The sequence below is a fragment of the Corvus moneduloides genome, chromosome 1 (genome assembly GCF_009650955.1).
Source record: "Corvus moneduloides isolate bCorMon1 chromosome 1, bCorMon1.pri, whole genome shotgun sequence".
Classification (NCBI taxonomy): Eukaryota; Metazoa; Chordata; class Aves; order Passeriformes; family Corvidae; genus Corvus; species Corvus moneduloides.
Genome location: NC_045476.1, coordinates 88,990,085 through 89,016,659, shown reverse-complemented (window position 1 = coordinate 89,016,659; position 26,575 = coordinate 88,990,085). Strand labels below are relative to the sequence as shown.

At 38.9% G+C, this 26,575-nt stretch overlaps 1 protein-coding gene across 1 annotated transcript in view; it reads right to left on the bottom strand.

Annotated features, from left to right (window-relative positions):
- Window positions 1-26,575, bottom strand: part of LOC116442772 (catenin delta-2-like) — a 307,484-nt gene that overhangs the window by 27,382 nt on the left and 253,527 nt on the right. Inside the window, 3 exon segments of the mRNA XM_032106243.1 lie at window positions 2,026-2,151; window positions 7,170-7,254; window positions 10,506-10,716. Of these exon segments, the coding sequence (XP_031962134.1) occupies window positions 2,026-2,151; window positions 7,170-7,254; window positions 10,506-10,716 (422 nt within the window).

Here is a 26,575-nt window from a genome sequence, read left to right as displayed (position 1 = left end):
CCTCTTTAGGATTCATGATTTTTCTCATGATATGTAAATTCCTACGGTATAGACAAATAGGGTGTTATTCAAGCAGGTAATTGGCAATCAGAAAACCAGAAATGTTAAAAATTTTTCACCAAAGGTTTGAATGATTCTTAAAAACCAATCCCTGGGAAGGCTTATGCAATCAAAAGAGGAAGTAAGTAAAATGGTTAAGTTTACAAATACAGTGATGTTGCCTAGTGCCAATTATATTGAAAAAGTAGCATCAAGGTAAAAACAAAATTCCAGACTATCTTACCAATGCTCACTGAAGAGGTTTTCATGTCTCTAAGAGATAATGTGAAAAGATTATCATATTATTCTTTGCTCTGCAGCTACTACCTGTTATTTCCTGCAGAATACAAAATATGCCTTTGCTTTAATGATGAAATTCTTCATATTTGTGTGTGCATTGGGATAGGCAAACCTGTCTTACATGAACACGGGAAAGTAATATTCAGCATAAAATGTAGAATTAAGAATGCACAGACATAAATCAGTAATGACAACTTTTTCTCTAGTACTGAATCCAATGACAATTTCATGATTCAGTATTTCACAGAATTGTCATTTGACAAAAAGCCACATTTAAAATGCTCAGCTAAAGGCGAATCACATGTTCTTAAGAAAAGAAAAAAGAAAGTATGCATTTGAAGACTATAACTTTTTTGCTATATTGGTGATAGAATCTCTATTAAAATTATTCAGATGATGCTTTCAAAAGGCTTGAGTATTTTACTTCTGCAGAAAATTTCCACATTTCCTTTATTAAAAATCAATTTAGGAATTTGCCTAGTTCCTAATTAGCAAAAGAAAGTAATGTAATATATCAGAAGATGAAATGCTGGGTGTTTTAACTATATTCCTGTTAGCTAAAGATGAAAAGGATTTACCCTAGCCTTGAAAGATATTTATGTCTGAAGTATTTAAATGAGATCTCCTCTGATGTCTTCTCTTTTCCAGGCAAACTTAGTGCAAAAAACCAAAGAAATGAAAGAAATAGCATAGCTACTATGTTCTGTGGGGCCAGGAAAAACATGTAAATTCCAATTTGCTCTAAATATGTTATCAGAGAAAATATACAGACATACATGTATGACTGTATACATATGTCTGTATATGTATAATAACATGTATACACACACACACACACATACAATACAGACATAAATGTGGTTCCTCCATGGACTTTCTAGGATGTTGTGTGTATGTAGAAGGTATATTGGTTTTGCCATAATGCCACAAAGTAATATTTTATTAAGAAAAGAAATATTAAAAGGAAAAAAAAGAACACACTTGGTTAAGGAAATGGAATTTTAGTACCTCAAGTTAAAGACTGCCTCTAACACACACACACAAAAAAAAAAAAAAAAAAAAGGCAGTCCTGCTAATTCTCATCAACTATAATTCTGTCTTAAGGAAATGTACATTATCACTCTTAACAGAGATTTTGAAAATTAGCATTTTAAGAATTTAATTGACTCTTGGACACATTGATTTTTCTACAGATGTGTTGGTTTACCTGGGATCCCCTTATTGAAATATCCAGCTATTGCTTTTTTTCTTAAGAGATGCCATTGTGCCAGAAAACAAAGCAATGTGCTTAAATAAATTTAACCTGCTATTGCAACATAGTGCTTATCAACAGCTGCCTTTCTCTTTGAAAGGTTCAGACAATCAGAGAAGAGATCAGAGAAATGCTAGAAAGATTGTTAGGGAACTGAATGTAATGCACTTGTCCCTCTCACTGGTACGTGCCGTCCTCAGAGAGAGCAGAACTCTGCACACCCTCCTCGCATGTACTCTCCTAAGTGAAGTGAGACACTTTCCATCTAGAACCTACAGGGTTCAGTGGATTAAACTGTGCAACTGAGAAACATATTCTCCAGTTAGGCTTTGTTACTTTTGATTCAAAGGTCTCCTGTAGAACTGCTCTGGGTACAAATCTCAGTATGCATGAAACACAACAATTCAAGACTGGTCAGCTGACAGCCAGAATACCTGGGTTGGGGAATAGATTCTGGTTTCTTGGCTCTGGGAGAGAGTATGCTGAGCGTGCCATGACCCAGAGTCGTGGGTTGGTGAAAATCCTCTGTCATCAGTCACACTGAAGCTTGGGGACGCCCACTGCCATAAATCAATCAATCAATCAATCAATCATTTATTAATCAGGTACTTGCATTTTCATAGTTAATACAAAAATAGGCTCTAGACAATGCCTTCTCTATAATGGTACTTTAGCTTCACATTACAGAAGGGGGTTTATCTTAAATTAATTCATCCTTTTTCTGAGAGGGTAACATTTTAATCTGAAAAAGCTTTTGCCAATTGTACAGAAATAAATTAAGCCCCGCTGAAAGATCAGCACTGCAAAGTACATATGCTCATGAACAATCTGAACACATGAATAGTTCCTTCAAGTCAAGCCACTATTTTTGAGGAATTATTATGCTCTGGATTTAGAATTTAGATCTTTAATGTAGGGTTTAAGTTCTGCACAGACCTTTTCACTAGGTAAATTTAACCTAAACCAGCTTTTGGGGGGGTGTCTGACTGATAATAACCTTACCAGAAGAAAATCCAAACAATGTGTCCCAAGTCTACATGATAGCACGTTGTAATTAACATTTTTAAAAGGTGAGTAGGTATATTTTATTTAAGAAAGGACTTTAAATTCTAAAACTCCTTGACTAGGGTTTTGAAGTTTAATGTCATCAATTTTCATGGAACATTTAGTCATAAAGGACTTTCTCATAAAGTCATCTTTTTATTATTCTGAAAGTCACATGAAAAGCAAGTCTTTTTCTATATCCACAGTGCCTTAACTGCTTCAAAGGCTTCGGGCAATGCTATGTATTTTTTCCAACCAATGACAGACAAGGCATCTTTAGAGTGACTCCATTAAAAGCCTATCACAAAAGTATCCCTGCTGTAAATGGCACAATATGCGCTGAAGGACGACTGCCCTCAACAGCCTGCCTGGTTTCAAACATTGGGTGGTATTTTTATTCAGGAAAATGGGACAAACATTTCTAATATTCTGTGCAGAACAGAAACCTACTATAATAAATGGGAAAGAAAAATGTTTTCTACAAATTCATCATGACCTCTACTTACACACTGGAAGACAGAGTAAGGGTAAACATAATGATAGAATGCAAACATATTTTGTTGGAGCCTAAGTGGTTAGGCAAAGCAAACCAATTAAGAGAAAATATATTCTTCCTGACAATTCCTCCAGCTCTTTAATACTACACACATTTAATGCTAATTGAAGCTTGTTTTTGGCTAATAAATTTTCCTTCATGTTAAGCTCATTTAGCACAACCCTTTTGCTCAAATTTCCTCATGTAATTTAACAAGCTATCTGTATTTAAGAGTAGTTGGTTATTTTCTTGAATATTGACATAGAGAAAAGTTTACCAGCTAATGGAAATTTGCTCTCTTACAGTCACATCTGTATTTTCTCAGGTGTCCCCAAATCTTCAGTGAGTGAATACCCTGGAGACTGGAGTGGGGGACAGTGAGACTGAGTCAGAAATAGGTGTCTTTAAAGAAGCAACGTAGTAGCTCCTTGCATCTTGCTTAAGTGGCTAAGCTCAAATAAGGCAGAATCTCTCTTCCTGGGTGCTGTAAGCAAATCTACACCACAGTGTTGCCAAGATACTTGAAGACGAGGCATGTACCAGGAGCTTGAAGCATAGGAACAAGCTGTGGCCTAGTTCCTGTACCTGGTTTTTCCGAAGTGTTGAGCTGCTGACCCACTCATGGGGCTTTGGGCCATGTGACCATTAAGGATATTTAAAAATCAGATTTTAAGTATTTTGGAACAGACTCATGAAAACAGAGACAGATAAATGATCATTTATGAAAATGTGTCTTGCTTGTAGAAAACAAAGAAGTTTGAAAATGATGATACTGTCTTTGGGAGACCGTATTTCCTCTACTGATGAAAAATGCAATGATCACCTCCTTTCTAGAAATTAATCACATTAAATAATCTAATCACTGTCTAGATGTGACTGAACTGAACATTGTTTTCCTCTTGGAGGACTTTTTGAGATTTCTGTAATAGCTATTGCTTGTAAATTAAGCTCCTATAAGCTCTTTCATGATGAAGGACCTGAAACTTTTGGGGTGGCTGGAAACTCCTTCATTTCAAGACTAAATTAATTGCTTCCTTTTAGTCAGTCAAGTCTTTTTTTTTTCTACAGTTTTAGGACCAGAAATACTTATGCATTTTACAACTTTTCCTTGTTGGACTGTGTTAGGATAGTGCCAAATTAACCACATCAGGAGCAAAACTTCTTTTTCCCTCAAAGCACAAGCCTACAGAGGACTATCTAATACTGTTTCCTCACTCGCATTATCTGAATGCTGTTTACTTTCTGTGTCTGTTCCATGACAGCCCAGCCTAACAAGTCTGTGTGTCCCACTAAAGCCACAATACAGCTATGACCTCAAAATCCATGTATGATGGATAGAGCCTGCCAGCGGAGGGTACAGGCTGTGGCATGGCTCTGCAAATACAGAGCATAAGACAGTGTGGACCTAAAGAGCATCCACACCAGTTCCCAGCTCTGGATTTCTGTCAGCACAGTTTATCTTTTGCCAGCTGTGGGATGTTCCTTGCAATGTTGAGTAAAATTAGGAAAATGAAAGAGGTTTTAATGTCTTTGCTGATCCAGTCATATTTGGACTAAATATACTGACTGCTACTGTACTGTATGTATTGTACTCTTTGCCCATTAACACAAAGAATACTACTTCGATTCTTTTTACCTCTTCTTACTTTATTGGGAATGTGTAGCTCTGAAATATACCACAATTCAAACTATTTGGTTACATTTTTTCTCAAACAAAAGGTAAGTGCTGCTGCTTTCACTTAAATATAATGGGATGCTTGCAATTTCCTTGTATTACAATACAAAATTGTGTCTCTGTTGGCCAATTCTTTGTAAGCAACTGTATAGATACTTCAGTACACAGAAGCAAGTTGTTGATGGTTATGCAAAGGGATTTACCTGCACTTCAAAAGTGCAAGGGCAAGATACTGCAAAGTGCTGATTGCATTACAATGCATGTTCACTCATTTTTACTGGTATATATATTTTAATGGGATAAAACAAAGATTGCATTGATCCAGTATCTTTATATTACATAAGTAACTGACTATTAGTATAATGCAAACTTCTCTAATTTTTCTGTCATAAAACCATTGCCCTTGCTTTCCAAACAGGGGGGAAACCCAGACAGGCAGCGTAAGAGTCAGCCTATTACAGGCAAGTTTAATAAATATTAAAACTTTATAAAGATTATTGCATGTATTTTAACAAAAAGGAGTATTTAAAATTAACTATCTGAACATTTTGATTAAAAGAAACCATATTTATACGAGGCTTAGCAGCATATATAATGGCATGCAATTAGCATACAAATATGTAGCAGAGACTGATCTTCATTTTAAGATTTTGTGTAGGTATTAACTAATATAGACATTAATAAAATTCTCTTCCTGAGAATACAGATGATCTGTAGGCTATGAGTGTCCTGGAAGCTACCTCTAAAGCTAGTCTGTCCTATTTTCCATATCACAAGTATGTATTTGTGGCCTTGGAAAATGCTCTTGTAAGCATGCAAGGTACTTAGTACCTGAGCATGCTTAGTATGTAAGTCCATTACCAGGCAGTCACACTGGCAGCCAACAGTGTCCCTTAGGTTAGCAGTAAACTCAGCACAAACATTATTACCTCATGCATGGAGCAACCCCAGAAACTGCTTTTCCATCACAGCATATATATACAGACAGAAAATTGAACATGAGCCAGATATTATAAGAACCTCTAAGAGATTATGGTGCAGTACAGCTCAGCCTCTACAGCACAGCCACCCACATGCACAGAAGTCAGGCTATGCACACTTCCAGTGTGTTACTGCCTTGGATCAAGAAAAGCCTACTCCAACTCATGTTTGTTCCCACCTCTTAATGGGACAGTCGAGTAGCAGCTTGTTACTTGGAACGTTTTCACATATGGTATCCCTAGGGCTGCCAAGGATGACTGCAAATACTGGAAGTGAACAATGGGAGAGGCTCAATAATCATCTTCCTCACTCCTCAGACTTGACACAAGCAAGGCTGAGGCATGCAAAAGAACAGCAGTTCACACAGAAGGTCAGCTTCTGCCAGCTTGAGATTTGGTGCGTACATTTCATGTAACTAAGCTATTTTCTTGTGCAGAATACATACAACACAGACCACACCACTGTGAACCTTCCCTGCTTCTCCACCCTTATGCCTCAGCTGTAACTAGGGCCTGAACTGAAGATGTCACATGAAGTCTTAGCTCTCTCTGAGATTACAAATACAAATATCAATTACATAAGATGTGAAATTCCAAGCAAGAAGACATTGAAGAGCTGAATCTGCAGGCTGATACTCACGTGGAACGTAATTCAGTTTGGAAATATTCAGCAAGAATGCCCGTAAATGTTTTCATTTACTAAGTAGACACATTTTAAAAGCTATATGGAATGTTGTTTCACAGTGTTATATTACTCTACTGCAATTCATTTTCAACAGGTTAGCAGGGCTGTGGGAATGGCATGCTACTATGGACTGTCTGAAAACCAAGTCTGATGCCACTGTCTGCCGGCTGATTAGAAATGAAGCTACCAGGTTTCAGCCCAGCTCCATTTGTAGCTGGTCTCTAAGCACCACTCCTTCAGATACTCTTGTTTACAATCTCATGAGGAAATTTGGGAGCTGAAGGGCTGAAAATCTGGTAATTGCCTCAGAAAAAGGTGAGGAGGTGTAAGAAGGACTGTTTCAGTAGGAGAGCTTACATAGGTTTGTACTACGAACAGAGGATTTCACTCTCCAGGGCTGTCAGATCCAGCACCTTTTGTATGAATTTATTTTAAAATCAAATTCACACCCCCTTTTCACCACCACACATATTTTCAAAGGGCATTTTTATCTTAAAAGTAGAAATTAAGGAAAAACTAATAGCTCCAAGTATCTGAAACTTTAAGCACCATGTGAATTTCCAGTCACATAAACAAGTATTTTGGTCTGAAGTCTCTCAGCCCCCAAATTTGGATAACAGTATGAAAGATGATAAATCTAGAAAAAACCCAAGCCTTACCTTCTTGTAGAGACTTCTCAGGTCTCTGTACTGCCACATACTATTGAGGACCTGAGATGCTGCTTTCACCACTTTAGGCGAATGTCTGTTACACACATATATTAAAAAGGGAGAGAGAGAAAAAAAAACAGTGAGAAAGAGACTGTTAAGTACAGGACACCATTCATCTCAATTTTCACATGCATCACTATGGATTTAAATCCTCAAATACAGTGTGTTTCAAGCATGCCATAAGATCTTTGCTTGGCATCTTGGAGACCAATGTGTTTTTAAGCAAGGGCGATATATCTTATTTCTATAGCACTAATCAACCAGTGAGGAGCAAAACGCATGCATCTCAGTACACACAGGGATTTCTGCTGAGAGCATAGTAAGAAGAATAGGAGGTAGCAATTGGCAAAATTGTTGAAGATCCAACTGGCATTATGTACATCTAATATATGCTACAACTTTTGGCATAAAGGACAAGGAGTCAGAGCAGAATTTCTTCCTCCATAAGCTGCCAAACCTGAGGAGTGCGTTCAACTCATTAAGCTCCTCTTAGCAGTGGCCAAAAGAAACCCTAGATGGATGATGAGCACTGGTTTTGAAATGCAGAGTGAAGATGCAGAAATACAACTAATTATATGATAAAGTTATGATAAATTTCATTAGGAATCCAAATGCGGAGTTGGATTTTGCTCACGCCATTATCCTTTAATGACAGCAATACAATGTCATTTTGAAAATCATGTAACTTCACATGAGTTTTCTTTTCAGACAGGTTTTGAAAGAAGATCTAAGCTATTGTTACAATCAGTTGAATTAAAAAAAAAAATATCGCAGAGTATTTATCTCAGTGAAGAAGGGTCAAATAGAAAAGGACCAGGAAGATAACCCAGACCATTAAGGAAGCATACATTGTGCTGGATCAAAAATACATATAAAGCAGTAGAACACTAGAAAACCTTGCAAAGGCCAAAGTCCAGAGTGAGGATTGATGGAGTTGGGGGCAGTCACTGAGGTGATTTATGTTTTACTCAGAAGAGGCATATGGATTGCACAATCAAAGAGAAACCAGAAAACCAGCAGCATAAGTTACTGCTTTGGGCAGGGGCCATGCTTTGGTTCATTCTGTGACTTCTGAGAAGGATCACTGGTTGGCTGACACTCAAGCTGGTAAAGCATTGTTATGACACCACTGATTCATTAATACAACATTTCCCTAGTAATTTATTTGATGCTTTTTTTCCACTTCTATTCCATTTCTCACCCAGAGTACAGCAGTAGGTGGGTAATTGGTGAGTAAACAGGATTTTGATAAACCCTTTCAAGCATAATTGTTTTTATTATACTTCCAGCTGTACTGGCTAGTGGGGTGCTGGTAGCATGGAGTAACCAGAAAAGTAACTGTGCCAACCGCTCCGTGAGTACTGAGGAGAGGCAGGAGCTATGTGAAGCTGATATGGGTTTGGCCAATATAAATAACCTTATGAACACCAGTTCTCTCATGCGGTCATACAAGGAGAGCGTTCATGCCCTGGGCATATTCCAAAGGTTCACAGGGCCAGCCCCACACTCCTGGCACTGATACATACCAGGATGCATGGCCAGTCCAGTATCCTGCACATTCAGAAGCAGTTGCTTCATACTGGACAAAATCATTTCATATGGAAGTGTTTTACTGTATTAAAGTGAGCATGCCAGAATTTTCTATCAGTCCAACAACCAGCAATTTTGATTTTCAAACAATGAATTACCTGTAAGAAACCAAACCAAACCAATAGCACACAGTACTGACATTCCTGAAAGCTGAAAAATGGAACTTTTACTTAAGATGGGCATTTGCAGCACTATGTGTTGACAGGTTTTCTTGTTCTAGAACTGTGTAACCTGTAAAAATAATAACACAGGACTGCTGCTCAAAGCACTTGAGAGGAGGGATACATATCATGACTTGGAAGGGCAATTACTCTACCTGGGCTAAATACAATAATTAGAAATAGATGTCTTTTACAGTTATGAGGGATATTAAGACAGGGAATTATGCCCTTGGACCCTCCTAAAACTGCCCGTGATACTTCAAAAATTCCAGACTCAACAGGTATCAGTATTCTTTACCAGATAATGAACAGGTAGACAAATGCATTATTCTGAGAAAAGACACATTCAGCTTAAGAGAAATGGATATGAACCTGCTTGCAATGTCAGTACATTTGATCTAGAAAACGTAAATAAATTAAGTAGATTTAATAATAACAAAATGCAAATATAAATAAATTGGCAGAGCATGGGGAGCTCCCACAACTGGGATCACATACTTGGTCACACTACTACTTTTTACCCCCTAAAATTTGAATGCAAGAATGTTTCAATAATGAATTTGGTATGAAAGGGAAAGGGTGACAATAGAGGAAAAGAAATGTGATTAAATTATACTGGCAATGCTCTGATCACATAGGCGAGCATAAGTTCTCATACCAAATGTAGGGTGCATAAATCTTTCCTTCAGGTTCTGGCCTGGCTTTGTGGGGCTCTTTAAGAGCTCTGATGCTGCAGTAGGCTGTGTGATGACAGCTCCGAGCAGGTGGACTGATGGGCTTTGTACACTACAGTGAAGGCTTTTTGTTTTCAAACTGCCATAGTCCCATTGCACTATACTTCATCAGGTTGACAAATATGAGAACCAGGCTATCTGTTTTAGGCAAAAGAAGGATAAAGAGTGACTCTTCATGAAGAGTGTGTACATAGCCAAACAGACAAGATGAAACCATAGCTGTTCTGAAAATGTCACAGTTGTGTGCAAGACATTTTCTGCCTCACAAAGCAGCCTAATGCTCTCTCAGAAGCAAGCGGTCAGAAAATCCATGGATCTAATACCAAGCTGGTGGCAGGGAAAAAGGTGCTGTGAAAAGGGACAGTGACTTTACATTCTTCACTCCTACAGCAAGAGGAGCAGAAACAGAACTGTGGTGAGGTCCTTCCTTCTAAAGGATCCCTCTACCTGCATGTCACCCCTTGTGCAGGGTGCAATCCAACTACTCTGATCCCTAATGTTTATGAGGATCTTCTGCAATTGCTTAGAATTAGGGGTTACTGTAGATAATTACTCTTCCTAAAAATGCACACGGAGTGCACTCCCCACACTGCTGATGGCACATCAAAAATAAACCAAAGCAGAGGGAGACTTTTGGTATTGGCATTCTCTTGTCACTTGTCACCCTTCACACTGGGCATATGATTTCTGATGAAACTAAAGGATTCAACTCACGATTGCACAGAGAAGGCAAACACATTCAGGACTAGTAATAACTACTGGAGAGGTTAAAAAGGTGCAAGGTGATTTGCAAAACATACTTGTCTCCTTTACTCTTAGATATGCCAACCAGTTTCTCAATGCCGCCTGCGTCTCGTAAGGCCTTGGCATTCTCCATGTTTTTAGTGATGACTTCATGCAGAGTGCAGCAAATGGCAGTAACGGTGTCATCAGACATGGCCTTGCTCGCTGAGCTGTTGCTGTTGTTAGCGCCTGGCAGTCGGTGGACCAGATCCCTCATGGCATACTTGCCTTTGTTGAAAGAAAATGAAGGGAGAATTCAGAAGATACAGCAATAAAGGGTGACGGAGAAGTACAGGGAAAACACGCAAGACTAATAGCACCATTTGCATCACTGCACGTAATCTAATTGGATACTGATACTATTTTGGAGCAAGCCATATTTATATGATTGCACGTTCAAGCATTACACACATTATGGACTCTGTTAATACATCCACACTGCATCAGTCAGAGACTTCTGATATGGCTACTTCACATCCTTAAGAGAATGGCACTATGCTAGTAAAGGCCGAGTATATGCATGAAGATTACCTGGATACCACAATTCACAGAACTTGGCAAGTCCTCATCTCCCACCAAACAACTCGCAACTTGTTACCATAAATTAAATGTGCATCAATTGTTAAAACCACAGCAGTGAATGCAAACCCAATGATGTTACTTGTGAAAAAGTCTTCTCTGAAGGCTTCTTCGCTGTACAAGGTTAATTCTTTCTACATGCAGCAATTTAACTGGGTTTGTTAGTGTTTCTTAGACTGTGCTGTTCAAGTAGACACCATCTTTTCCACACATTGTTAGCTATATGCATGGTACTGACCAGAAAAGGAGCCTTTCTGACATCTATTCCAGTCTGGCATTTAGCAAGGATTTACTGAATAAAACACTAACCTCCAGAACTTAAAATCTCCTAAAATGAAAGGAATTTTTAAAATGGTCACATTGAACATTTAAAGAAAAAGAAATTCTGTCAATTACATTTGGAGTTGGTGATCTTTTACAACCTAAATGATTCTAAAATTATTATTTTTTTCATGCTTAAATAAACAGATTTCTTTTTCCAAATTGCACCTGAAAGTCATGTACTGCTTGTGAAAATAATAAAAAAGCAGCTTATGAGAATTTATACATATATGTAGTGTAAATATAAATGCAAATGTAAATATATATTAATATAGGGCAGGATTAGCACCAGCACAGATACACGAGAAACCTCACATCAGTTCTAGAGGATTGCTGTTATGGTAAAATGGCTGCTCAATCCTTCAATGTGATGAAGACAAGATCAGAGATGGTGAAGACCTGATGAAGTTACTACTGAGGTCAGTGAAACAACTCTGAATCACCTTCAGTGCAGCTGTGCTAGGAATTTGCATACAGCAATCACCATGAGTGTATCGTGCAGGATGAAAAGGACAGGAAAATTGGGAAATATAAACATAATTAGTAATCTAATCTACATCACATTTTGTGAATTATCAGGTATGATTATTGTATATGATATGATAATTTAATCAGATTTTTTGGATAACTCAAAAATGTTCTGATCAATTACTGTTTATGCATACTTATTAAAAATCTTATTTCTGAATTCATAAACTCAGCTGTTTGTATATATTTCAAAGTAGAGGGAAGAGGAAAATCAAATCTTCTAACTCTCAGACATTGAACCATTTTTGTTTCTCAGAATTTTGCCTGATGTGGTAGAACTGATGTGGTAGTCAGTCATTTGAACAGAATATTCATAATACAGGTAAAAACAAAAATCTCTGCACTGAACTGTTAAAGATTATCAAATAGATTTTGCGGTAACGTGAGGTGTTAGAAAATACTCACTCTGTATCATGTACAAACATTCCTGATTATAAAAAGCATTAGACTGCCCACCAAATATGTACAGTAGGATTTGAATCTCAATACCATTTGCAATACAAATAGAAATCCTGTCCTCAAACATTTTTATTTCTTTGAACTTAATATTTAATTTACTTGCCCTGTTACAATTTTAGGCAATATTATTAATAACAGATTATAGTTGTTAGCACCTCTTTCTCTTTCAGAAATGATTTGCTTGAGCAAACTGAAAATCTTCTTTTCCCCAATACATTTATGAAACACTGTGACAGAAAAGTTTGAAATGCTATTTTCACCTGCATCTGTTTGTTCTGTGCAACACGAACACATTAAGAGTTGTGTATCACTTACAGTGATTACTTCAGTTTGCAACACATATCAAATTAAGCTTGTGTTTCAAAAAAGAAAATAAACTATGATTTGGTGTAGCTTTTACTCTTCTAGCACAGTGTCTGCCACTGGTCGGGAATAAGTACAAGTAGATAAATGAGATCAGTGAGACTTTCTGCTTTACTCTGTGCACACATCCAGGACAGACCAATATTCCTTTTTCCTTTAGTACCTCACTTAAATTGCAACAGAGCATCTCAGCACCTCAGTCCTCTGGTGGAATCAGTTCACAATGATCATTTCATTAGCAGCCAAAGACTGCATCCCAGAGCACTGGGCGTAAGGAATGGATGGCTGCCCCAAGCAGATTTCTTCCCTGGAACTGGTCTAGTATTCCAGGCAATAGTATTCACACCAGTACACATGCCTAGACACACAAAATGCTTCTTAAAATAAATAAAGGCTTTGGAGCTGTCAGGGAAAGCTCAGCAGGAAAACTAAACCAAACAACAATCAAGCACGGTATAAGCATTCTGGACATGCCAGTGCTCAGCAGTTCTAAAGTTTCTGCTGTACACACCCTTCAGTTAGGCATGAGAAGATCAAATCAGTATTAGATGCGTCAAAACAATGAAACAGCTTTTTATAGATAATGTGTAACAGCGGGACAGTACAGCATTCCTTACTCTGAGCAGCTGTAGTAATTCCAGCCCAATATTACTATTCAATTCTTACTCAGATGCATATTTAAAGTAAAATACATTGTGAGTGGGTTTGGTAGGGTTTTTTTATTGCCTTCCCCTTCCTTCCCCCACTTCTTTTCCCTGCCAAGAATTGCATCAAACTTAGCCTTTGGATAGCACGTGCCAGAAGACTCACACTTCCGAGGTCTAAAATCTAGTCACTGTATTTCATCTGTGGCAGCTGTGTAAGCTGGTGTCCAGCTTGGAAACTCCCCTACCAGAACCAGGAGTCAGCGCCAGGCCCCACTGCCAGCAGCTGCCTGTTGGGGAGACAGGCTTCCCTCTCCCTGCCCTGTCCCCAGGAGGCAGTGAAAGACAGAACTGCCACTTCCAACAAAGCTGCTCACCCATGTAGGTAAAGCAGCTGACCACAATTCCAACAGGGAAAATGTCCTTCCAGGGGTTCACCAAACACAGGTGGCACACCAGCTGGAAGAAGAGGGGGGTGGCTGGGCTACAGAGTTGATCTAAGCCACTGTTTACATGGTCTTAAAACCTATGAACAAGTGTAGCTCTTAGCACATTTTCTGTGGTTTGAGTATTTTGAACACCGTGTTAACTATGTGAAAGTATTTTGCAAAAGCAGGAAATTTGCTTTAATATCGAGTTAAACCATGGAAGGTGAAAGCCAAGGACTATTCTTTATACTGCAAAAAGTTTTTCCAAAACTATATAAACCACTGTACTACATTCACAGAGAGAAACCCCATCAGTTAGTGGTTAACTTAACTCAGTTATGTTCCTACTGCTTTACTACAGACACGAAGAAGAGAAGAGTCATGTTTTCAAGCATGTCTCCTTGCTCCACAGCGGTGTGAATGGGAAGTCCTACCACAGGTACTGCTGCATCAGCCCAACACAACTGACACCACCTGTGATCCTTGACTTCTGCACTGGTGTGTGTTACATTCTGCACAGCATTTGCACTTAGAATTATGTTTTCCCATGTTGAGAGCCTCTTCTGAAAGCAGATGGAAATGTGTAATGGAAACCAGTGCTGGAATGTCAGCAAAGTGTTATCTAGCACTACTGTTATCTAGCACCACTAGTAGGAGCGCTGGGCAATTCAGGTCTCTTGCAACACAAGAAGCCTCCCTGAACAGAAGAAGTGAGAACTGATGAGGGTGCTGGGAAGCGAGGCGGATGTGTGTGAGGATTATATTAAAAATAAATAGCCTTGTTAATTTTCATTAGGGTCCATACAGAACTACTTTAATCTACAAACAAATTGATTTTTTATTTTTATTTTTTGTATTTGAACAACATTACACATTGTAAGACCCAAAACTGACTTGACGCTTTTAAAGAGGATTTACATAATATGATTAAACATAGCCAACAGCTTGACAAGGAAAAAAGAAATCGTATTTATTTGTTCAATTTCACTCTTAAAGGAAGGAAGAAAGACATTAAATAGATGTAACAGGAAAGGGGTTGTCTTGTGGGTGCTTGGGAGAGCATTTTTCTGATACTATACATTTAAAAGTTATTTTTCTAAGATAAGACTTCCATAATTTTCATATTAAGAAGGTGATTCATCTAACACCATGTACTAAGTCTTTGACTGTAAGATGATAGCATTTACTTATTATTTCAACAATGAAGATCCAATGTCTTTTCCTTTGAGTGACAAAAGTTTCAGCACCTTAATACCTGCCCCCGTTACTTAATTCAGGAAACTTTTCACTTCATAGGATCAAGTAACTGTCCTAAGAGAGATTCTGCCTTCAGAGCCAAACAGCAGAGCAAACTATTCTTTTGGTAGATTAAACCAGAGCAAAATCATCACAGATAAGGTTCTACTTCTGGAAATATTTCCCAACTATTGCCTTGAGACAAATTCACTGCTGTTGTAACATCATTGAATCCACTTCCATTTTCACTCATCTCTGAACAATGCTTTTAACACACTGGCAAATTTATTAAGTAGCTGTGACATGGTTCCTAGTTTGAGAGTACAAGATTAGGAAAATTTACCTACTAAAGACACAAGAAACCCCAAACAGATATTAATTCAAACTAAGAACTCTGTTCTAGAGATAGATCTTTTTCTGGAAAAGTAATTGTTCACTATTTCCCCCCCTCCAAAGATACCCATTAATTCACATCATGTAGCTAGTTCATATAAAAATGGCAAAATGCCACCATAATTTATTGTAAAGACACAGATATCCTATTCCAGAACTACTGGTGCCTGTATGTCAGGATATATGTGAATTTTCTTCTCTTTGTGCTAACACAAGTGCTCCACTTAGACATATGTGCTTTTGGGCACTTTCACCACCCCTGTGTTTTTAATACCACTCAAATTCTGTATTTCACAGACTCGTGGAAAGAATATGACTGGGAGAGCTTTTATTATTACTTTCAATCATTACTTAATAAATGCGCCAAAACTCTCTACTTAATTCATCTGGAATTAAGTAATGGATTTTGGTCATGAGTCACTGTATTCAACTGGTAGTCTAATAAATTAAGAGTGTGTTCATCACATGACAGCAGTGGCAGAAACACCACTACTAGAGTAGTCCATTCCTGCACCATGCTTTCACTGTCAGATACCACTGTTTTATGCTGTAATAGATTACCACTAGTGTAGCACCTGGATGTGCCCCTCAGGTTCAGCTGTTGCTGTTCCAGAGAAGCCCTGTACCTTCTCTGAACACTGGAAATTTTCTGGTACATCCTGATGTGCAAGAAGGGGCCCATAAAAAAAGAATGATTATACTGATTGCAATATGTAGCAGACTCTGGACTTGGAATGCCTAGACAATACAAGTTCTATTGTAGGCATCAGAGCAGCAGTCAACCGCATGTCATTTCAGAGGGTAAAGGTGTGTTAGTTTTCATAGGGAGATTTTCTTTCACTAGTGAAACACTCAAGGGGGAAAAATACCATGGATTTTAAAGGCAAAATAGGCTAGGAGGTAAGAAATGCTGTCATACTGGGTCTTAGAGCCAAACATGTGTGGTTTTTTGTGGGGCAGAGGAAGGAGCAAGCCCAATAAGATGAAGCAGGATAATGCTAGAGCTGCTGGGACAGGAGTAAAGGCAGCAGATGGAAGGAGGCAAACCTGTGTCTTTGAAAGCAAAAAAAGGCTGCAGTACTGAGGTTGAGAGACACTTGACCCACTGAGTAGATGATTACTCCTCAGACTTTGGGGAGCAGCAGGAAAGGTGAGTTAAGAGAAAATCCACCATATCAGGCAACGTTGGTTTATAAAAGAGGACCCCTTTTAAAATAAGGTTTATAAAAGAAGACAGAGAAGCACAACCTGAAATAAGGGTCATCAGCCAGGACAAAGTTTCATGCCCTCTTGCTCACCACTGAATTTCATGACTGCCTCCAGACAGGCTTTCCACTGCAACCACCAAGCCAGGGACTTTGCTCTCCACCCCACTCCGTAAGATACAGTCTGTAGCAGTGCCCACTGCAGGGTACATTGCACATGAAGGGCTGCAAGCCCCACAGTTTGCACACAGCAATGCTCTCTTCTCTCTCGATGGGACCCCTTGTTTGACATGACTTCAGCAGCAGACAGAGCAGGTTTATGACACTCCGAAGTAGTGCCTACTGTCAGAACCCCATGGCCTGGCCTGTGCTGGCTCACGGTCTGTGATGCTGCTCATCACAACACATCTGTTTCTTATTCCTAAGAACACTGTGCATGAACTGTTACTGCAGGAAGAAAGTGGAAAAAACCCTGCAGAAGTAGGACTGAAAAGCATGCCGCAAATAGCAAGAGCCCCACCACTTCTAGCAAGTGTCAGAGAACAGAGGATTCTGGATCACTTTGGGATGTAGGTGTAAAAAAGAAGATCAAACCATTTTCAGGTAAATAGGGGGAGATTTCTGTGTCCAAACAGATGGGGGTAATGTGGTTTCAAATTCTCTTGTATACTTGAGATACCCGCACAGAGTTATCAGACCTATGGAAGACATACAGGCTTGTGGAAAAGCAGAAAACAAAACTGGATACCCCTTGGCCCTTAATGTTTAATACTTATCTCTAGGCACCTGGATATCATTCTCAATGTTTGACCAAAAATGTTTGTTAGGTACTCAGGTCCTTTTACTTCTTATGTTAGTGACATGCACAAACATAATCTCTGGCACTTCAAAATAAATACATATTTCACTACATAATGGTAATTCACTATAGTACTGCAATTATCCCTGTCCAAAAAAACTATCACCTCAGCCCAATCATTTATAAGGAAAAGAGTGATGAGTTACTTAAACTGGTTTTAGTAAGGAGCTCAAACCTCATGGGCTGGAAGCCACTGTTTTAGCTGCTTCACATTAAGCATAGCTTGCCAATTAAGTTGGGATAATGAGTACTTTGAGCTAGAGAACAATATCAGATATCATTTCCTTGCAGGTTTTTTTGAATTGAAATTTTAAGACTCTGTGGAGATAAATTATTTTTTGAGAATAAAGAATTAAAACCATTACGCACACATGCCCTCCTGTGCCCCCAAGGATCCAGGTGCACTTTGCTCATGGCTGCTGAGACTGAACAAAGAATCAGGTGGAGGTCTCAGATTCCCTCTTCACTTCAGATAAATGATACACGCTTTCAGTTTTTCACCATCTCTGATGACAGGCAGCAAGATTTCAAGATACAAGATTGGTATTTGGTATGGACCATGACAAAGAGGAACAGTATCTTCCCTGATGCATTGTATGTGATGTGCCAGTCAATGGTTTTCTTTTTTAAAAATCTTTTTTATCAAGAATAAATTCAGCCATCAGCAGCGTAGCATATAAAGCCCTACAGGGAGCAGGAACAGTCATCTTTTACAGTTTTAGGGAAGAAACCCTCAAACTATCAGAGAGTGATGAAAGCATGTAAAACACCAATAACTGTGTGGCAATGTCAGCTGAGATTTGCTTGTAAAAGAATCAAATATCTAAAAAGGTAACCAGTATAGAAGCTTTTATCTTTTGAAAAAGATTAAAGATGTTGGTTCTGTATTTTGCAAAAGAAAGGTATGAGGAGAACAAGGAATGAGAAAGGACACGGCCATAACAAAGATGAAAGAGCAGCATGTATAGAAACTATTAGCATTGGACAAAGACAAAAGAGAAGCTTTTGGTATTTTGAACCTGAACATGCCATGGGAAATCACAACTGGGTGCAATGCAATCAGTGCTTTTCAGCAATATGCCTTCTCAGATCCTTCATAGATTTTTTTTCCTGTAACAGCATTTTAACCCAGTTACCCTCCTCCTTCAGCTTCTCTGCTTCCAGAAACATAACTTTTAAATTTTATATGTTTCCTGCCTCCCTCTGGCTGATTATTTTTCTTGTTTTTAACTCATCTTCTCAGGGCTACCTCCTCTTCCCTCTACTACATGACTAATTTTCTTCCTTGAGCTGCATCCCCTCAAACCTTTGGGTCTTAATTGTGAAGTTTTCATCGTCCTTTGCTACATCTTGTAAATTTCTGCATCTGCCATGTTTGCCAAGTTTTTCCAATCTCTCCGTGTTTTGGTTTAAATACCTACACTTCGATGGTCAGCTAGATCCTGCTTTTGTCATACCCTGCATTCCCAGTCCCACCCCCACCTCCCACGGACTCAGCTTTTTAATGTTCTGAACTAAAGGACATTTTAGCTAGCTTGCAAGCATAGATTTTAGACTTAAAAATACCAGTGTGTTTAAAAGTTTTTGCTCTTGTACTGCTCTTGTTGCCTCTCCTGCATATCTCAATTCCATAGGCAGCTATTTAATCTGCTGTTACTTCTAATACTGATTTCACTCCTCTCTCAATGGAACTCCTTCATATTCTGCTTGTCTCTCACACAGTGAGACTACAGATATTCAGACTTTATACCAGCAGTTATTGTAAAAACTACACACTGAAGAACTTCCAGGGCTCTTTGGCTGAACATAACCTGCTAATTCACGTTCTTACATGTGCTTTAAAGGCTTGATCCATGTCTGCACTTTGCATGCAGAAGCACTTGAGCTGGCTCTGTTGGACGTAATGCCAAAGGTAGAGTACTGCACTGCATTGAGACCCTGCTGAACATCTCTGCCTCTTCCATCTTTGCTGCTGTCCTCTTGGCAATTTTCATGGGATGCATGCTGCCTGCCATGTGGATTTCCGGAGAAACTAGCTCTCCTTCAGAGGAGAATATGTTTGCAGCAAAACAGTCACAAAACTAATACAGAAATGGATTGATGTGTACCACGGCCAAATGGATTTTCCATTTCTTAACAGCACCTCTCACCCAGCATAGTGGATGGCTTCTGTTTTGAATGTCCATCATGTATCAGTCCAGCCATCATGCTGGAGAAGCGAAGCAACCATCAAACACGGGCAGCCCAATTCAAGAGTGTGCTCTCTGCCTCGCAACCTGCTTTATGAAGATGAATTTGGGAAGAGGTGCAAGTGCTAATTTGTTGACTGCCTCACCCATGCTGGGACTATAAAAATGAGTCAGTTCAAGCTCAGCTTGACCTGCCTAATTATCTGCTGACCTGGTATGCCAAACAACTGCTGGGTCCACAGAAGGAGAAAAATCTCCACTAATAAGATTCTATTTGTCATCCTCAGCAGTGAAGAAAGCAGCATTTTTTAAGGCAAACTATCAGAGGTATTACTACTCTTCTGCTGTTTCTGCTCTCTTGGCCAGAAAAAAGGATTTGGGTGGTGGCTTTGGCTGTCTCCCTTGCAGTCCTAGCTCTGGAGGCTTGTCTGAGAACAAAAATGACAACCTCAGGCTTAGCTGTTGTTGGATCCAAGGAATTTATTCTTGCATGTTTGGGTTTTATATCCAGAATGGATGGAGTCCATGTGTGGAATAAATAAAATAATTTCCTTTCAAATTAATTTTGATTGCATTTTCTGCCAGGTATACAAATTAGAAAACTCATGGAAAGGAGTTGTTAGCCCACCTATTGATTCAGGTAGTGCAAATATATCAAATTAACCAGCTCCTTTACACACCAACAGATTTATTTCTTGTTTAGACTGCACCGTCATCTTTCCTTTCATCTTTCCACTAGCCCAAGGTAAGAAAGATTCTGCAAGGAAAGTGATTCCTCAGTTTAATTGCTGCAGGCTAAGATTTCTGATTACTGGAGCTGGTTTTAGTCCCTTGTTATGCTCCCCTCTGCTCCCTGCAGAGAACAGAGCTTTTGGAAGGCTGAATTTTTAAAAAAATATAGTCGTTTAATTAATGCTATGATTAATCAGTGCCGCTAAAGTGCTTTGAAGAGGAAAAGTGCTATATGAGTGTTGAGTGGAATTTTAGTTTTATCTGCATTATTTTGTGAGATAGGATAATATTTTGTTAATAGTCTGATTCAAGGGACTTTAAATTAGGGCATAATGAAGAAATAAAAATGTAATCTACTTTTAGAAAAGTAAGTTTAGGCTTCCAGATCTATGACCTGATCCAACATCCACTGAAATTAATGACCCTGTCTACCAATGTTAAACAGTATGAAATTGGATTAATAAAAAAGTAGCTTTTCTTTTCCACTTTGGTTTTTACTTTGTGTCCAAAACAGAACAAGAGTCTGAAAGAAGTAGTCACGGGAAATTGCAACGAGATGTTATCCTGCTCTAAGTGCCCATGAAGGAATTGTGATTTATTGGCTACTCTTTTCCTGCTTCTTTACTTGTGCTATAATATTGCCTGAAACTCATAAAGAAATTTGTCCCCATGGTATGGTCTGAAAGACTGATTGTTTTGGCATGCTTTCATATACAGTTAGGACAACACCATGGTGAAAACATGAAGATTCTTATGTTTAATAGAGGCGTATGTTAAAATATTTAGAGAAATAAAATCCAAATGGATCCTCATGATCTACTCTGTTATTAAAGGTTAAATAAAAAGCATAGACGTAAGTGTGTTAGCTCAATAAATACAAACCTTGGTAAATTGGTAGTGTCTTTTGAAAACAACTCTTCCAACAGACATCAAAACCACTTCGAGCCATACTGCAATGTTCATCTATTCTGTAATTACTTCAGTTTTCAAACACTTCTTAAGTCATCACCAATAAAACTCTACATGGAGTAGTTAAGATAATTAATCTGTGTATGATGGCAAAACAGTACTGAGGACATGTATCAGCATTTCACATTGCTTTATTGTGCACCATAAAATAAAATTATTTATATTTCAGTCATAAAATCCTGGTTAGTTTCTAAGGCTCGGTGAGATCATACTTTACAGATTTCAGTGGTTGGGAGAAGGACAGAAGGGAAAAGAACAAGTAAAAGAATAGCAACAGAAAAAGTGGTAGGTGTTTAAAAACTATTTTTTAAAACTTTCAAGACAATGAATCCATGAATGAGTGAGAATATAATACAGTATTTGATTTTTTCCCTGCAATCTGCAATTGTTAGCAAATACCTCATGAAAACAGTGTTCATCTGTTGACCTATTAATGTATCAGTATAACTACACCAGACTATACAAAGGTCTGCTGTGGTAATGAAGATACAGGTACAGAAACAGGCTCCCTCACATTAGTCATGCAGAAAGTGGACATTTGATTGGTTTTACAGGTGTTTTTAGAGGTCAATTTATTTTGCAGATAATACTAATGTTCTGACTCAGATAAATTTCTGTTCCCTACAGAGTGTTTTCTCTTCTTAGCAACACAGCCATTGGAGAAAAAGCAAATTATATTGTAGTTCTGTATTTTAATTCACCTGAAGCTACTACAATGTAAGACCTGAACACAGTAAGTATGCAAGCAAGGATATGATGCAGAGTGAAAGAAAGTTTTGTATTCTCATAAGAAGGGCAGAAATGCATCCAATAACCTTCTTTAAGAAATGAGTATTGTATTATTTTTTTGTTTTGACTACAACACAAGTAGCTCTTAATTTCCCATAAAAAAGTTTCTCAGCTCTACTAAGGCATACAACTCATTATCAGTTGTGTTTAAAGACATTGTGTCAAATGAATCCTAGTCCCTGCTCCATCGGAGTACAGATCTACTAGAGCACAGTTCTGTTTGTGCTTCCTCAGGAGGTGGGAGTCAAAGGGCTCATAACGTGACTTGGTTTTGGGTTGTGCTACTGCTGATCCTTTCAAAGTAACAGCTCCAGGTGTCACCTTCAGGCTAGTAGCTGATCAAATCCTCTCTCTAGTGGCCCTGAAAGAAACCTTGCCTCCAGACATTCATTTGAGGTTGCTCAGTGTCATTAAACTGTTGCTTTTTTAACCTGAGTCACAGCTGCTCACTTACAGCTCAGTAATGTTACAACTACAACATGGCAGGAGGATTCTCAGGGCTGTGCACTCACTCAGTTTCCTTCTCTTACCTCCATGGGGATGCAATTGGCAAGAGTCAGAGAGTCCATATGTTAAACTTGCTATGCTGGACTTCATTTCTTCTTGGAGATAGGCTGGACAGAGGAGACCTGATTAAGGCAAAGGCCATAACCTCCAAGATCCCTCAAGCTCACCTTTCTCAGACCTCTGCAACATTGCCTGACTCAGTTACTTCGAAAGAGAAGGGGGAGAATTGGGCAAATATTCCAAAAGTCTTTTTCCCCCTCCAGATCTGTAGAAAAGACAAATCTGGCAGAGAGCAGCTGGCTCCTGGTCTCCAGTGCCTTTTTTTAAATGATCAGAGTGCTCTGAAAGACTAGGGAAGAGTCAGAGTGAAAATTTTACATGTACTCAGCAGCCTTGCTACTTGCCTGAGACGTGGCAGAATATAAACTATACTCTGCATTGCAGGGGATGGATGGGAGATCAGGCTTGGAGTGCTGGAAAGAATTTGACATAACAACAACAGAAAAACAAGACTGAAAAATAAATGCTCTCAGCTAAACAAAACAGGTAAGAGGTCAGATACAATGCTGACCTCCTAACCACAGGAGATTCAGAGGACAATATTACTAAAGGTGAAATATTTCTTGATAGACTGCTCCTCTGAAAATTGTAAATCTGCAGAATGTCATGTTCCCTTTGTGAGAGCAACCTTTGTTGTCAGTGTCACCTTGAAAAACTTTATACACAAATATATGACTTTGCATATTCTCATGCTAATAGAAGCACTTTCCTCTAATTAAAATTAGCACTGATGATTTGCTAAAATAATCCTGAGGTATGAAACCCAAATAATGTATAAAACACATCACTTTAAGAGCTCCCTAAGTAGCACACAATCTAAGAGATCCTGCAACTTTTCTCCTGAGAGAAGTAAAGAGACAATTTATTTTTCTCATGTTGCACATTAAATCCACCAAACAGCAGGTGAACTCTGAACATCACCTTTGCACATTCTTTTTGTACACAGAGCTTATGCTGCAAAATCTCTAAATTTGGACTAGGAACATTTATATCTTTCTTAAGGCTGCAGAGAACTTCTCAAAAGAAAAGGTTACAGCCTGTACCTTGAATAAAATGCAAGAACAGCCATAAACTTACAGGGTCACTCGCTCATTAATTGAAAAACTAAGTTCCCGTGTTAGAAAGATTAGCCCATCTTTGCTTGTATTCCACAAAGGGCTAAGTGTGTAAAACTGAAATGCACCCATGAATGAATGAGGTCCCTAGTGTAGCCATGCTTGAATGTGGACCTTGATACTTCTAGCAAAAATTAAATAAAAATTTAAGCAAATAATTTCCTTATAAAGCACAGAACACTCGAGGTTGCCAGGATTCTCTAGATATAACCTAGTTTAACCCCTCTGCTCAATGCAGGTTCAGCTCAGTGCTCTCTTATGAGATGAATGGAATTCATCAGATGGAATTTCCTGTATTTCAATTTGTGCTCATGAACTCTTGTCCTGACACTGGGCATCACCAAGAGGAGTCTGGCTCTGTCCTCTTTACACCCTCCCATCAGGCATTTAAACACATGGATAAGATCTGACTGAGCTTCCTCTTCTCTAGGCTGAATAGTCCCTGCTCCCTGAGCCTCTCCTCACAGGTGAGAAGCTCCAGGGCCATAATTATTCTTGGGGGCCTTTACTGAACTTCCTCCAGTATGTCTGTGTCTCTCCAGTACTGGCGAGCTCCAGAATTGGACCTGGTGCTCCATGTGTGGCCTGCCCAGTGCTGAGTAGAGGGGAATGATCACCTCCACTGACCTGCTGTTAATGCTCCTGACAGTCCAGGAGGCTGTTGGCCCACTTTGCTGCTAAGGCACATTGCTGACTCCAGAACTTTTTTAGATTTGTCTTGACAATAAAAGCAATGGCAATGTACTGGGTACAGCAAATGTGAGAACACACTGTTTAAGCCCTTACCCAACTCTGGCCACTAACACAAAGCCTTTGTAACCTGACCCCTAAACCTTATTCCCAGCACCTTTCTCTAAACCCTTACCGCAAGCTCTATCGTAAAGGCCAGAAACCAAACCTGAAACCCTTTATCTTATCCCTACCCTACATCCTTGTTCTGATCGCAGCCCTAAACTGATGTCCCTAACCCTAATCCTACCCCTCACTGTGATTCCCACCCCCAACCTACTGCTCACCAAAACTCTGCATGGAACTCCAAACCCTGACCCAAAGCCCTTCTCTAACTCCAAAGCCCCTGTTCTGCCCTAGCTCTTGGGTGCCTGTGCCCAGGAGGTGGGATATGGGCAGAGGTCCAGGCAGACAGAATGCTTCAGCTGGACCCCTGGGGTGTCTTCAAGCCTCAGCACTAGAATAGGCAGGACCTGGAGGCTGGCATGTGAAGCTCACACAAAGGGTGTGAGAGAGCTGGGCCAGCAAGGCAGGGTTGATTTTGTGGCTGTAAGTGGGCTTTGCGTGTTAGACCATGCTTGTTAAGCCTTTACACTAACTCTGACCCCTAACCCTAAGCCTGACCCCTAGCCCCTATCTCTCCCCCACCTCCTACCCCAATCCCAAACTCTAATCCTTATCCCCAACAGCACAAATTCTGAACCTGTAACAAAATCCAAGACCAAATAAGCCAATAAAAATAGAAAATAAAGTGCCACAAGAAATATTTATAATTGTCAGAAAAGAAACCACAGATTTTTGACATGATCTTGCTCTCACAAAGCACAGCAGGAGCAATGAGGTAAGGCTTCACTTATCACTGTCTCAAGCAAACATTAGTTTTCACTATGCGAGAAAATTAAAGATTTTACTCCTGTTAGCCCTGTTTTTCCTGCAGCTCAAGCTGGTTCCCAGCTCGATTTAGCAGAAACATCCAGTTAAAATTCCTGCCTATGAATCAAATCCAGTGTAAAGAAAATGTGGGATAGTAATGGATATGATGCAATGCACTAGCAAGTGGCAGTGGTCTTCCCTTTAACAATGATGTTAAATACTCTATTTAAATGGCACTACAAAACTAAATGGATCCTAAATATCATAGTGCAACTCCTACAAAAAAAAAATCCACTCAGATAGATGAAACTTTTGTGAAACAACATGAGGGAAGGAGAATATTAGTATCGGCATATCAGCTTTTGAGTGAGACACAGTTAACAGAAATATTGTGCAGCCACGTGCTCATTTGAACATGAGCTCCTTATCTAATATAAACAGCAATGCAAAACACATTTGCAGTCATGTTGTGTGAAATTTATAGCAGACAAACCATACTGAAAAGATTCTTTAAAGATCATTAATATAAAGCACTCTCTTACCAATTATGAGATATTCTATTGAGTGGCTCTAACTTCCAGATTTATTGACACACATATTCTTATCTTTGAAAATATCTGAAATATATCCTTAGTACATATTTATTCCAAACATTAAAAGTAAATATCCTGAAGAATATCTTGGAACCTGGCGTGCTTTTGAGCTACGAAATTCTCTTCTGAAAGCAAATTAAAGTAGATAAATCTGTCATTTATGTTCAAGTTCTCTTTGTCCTGGAATTACTTCTCCTTTGAGACACTGAGTCTGATAATGTTGTTCTTATAATTCATAGAAGTATTTGACTTCATATAGATACACATGAAAAAAAAGTTTTTATTAGTATCGAGTAAATTCCATAATTACACGTAGAACCAGAATAACTGAGGTTGGAAAGGACATCTGGAGCTTATCTAGCCTAACCTCCCTGCCCAAAAAAAATGCAAAACCAATGGAATGCAAAACCATCATGAGACAACTGCACATCAATAAAAAACTGTTAAAAAATACATGCATTACATCTCATATAGTTGACATAATACACTAGATGACACATATAGTCTCTTTGCTGC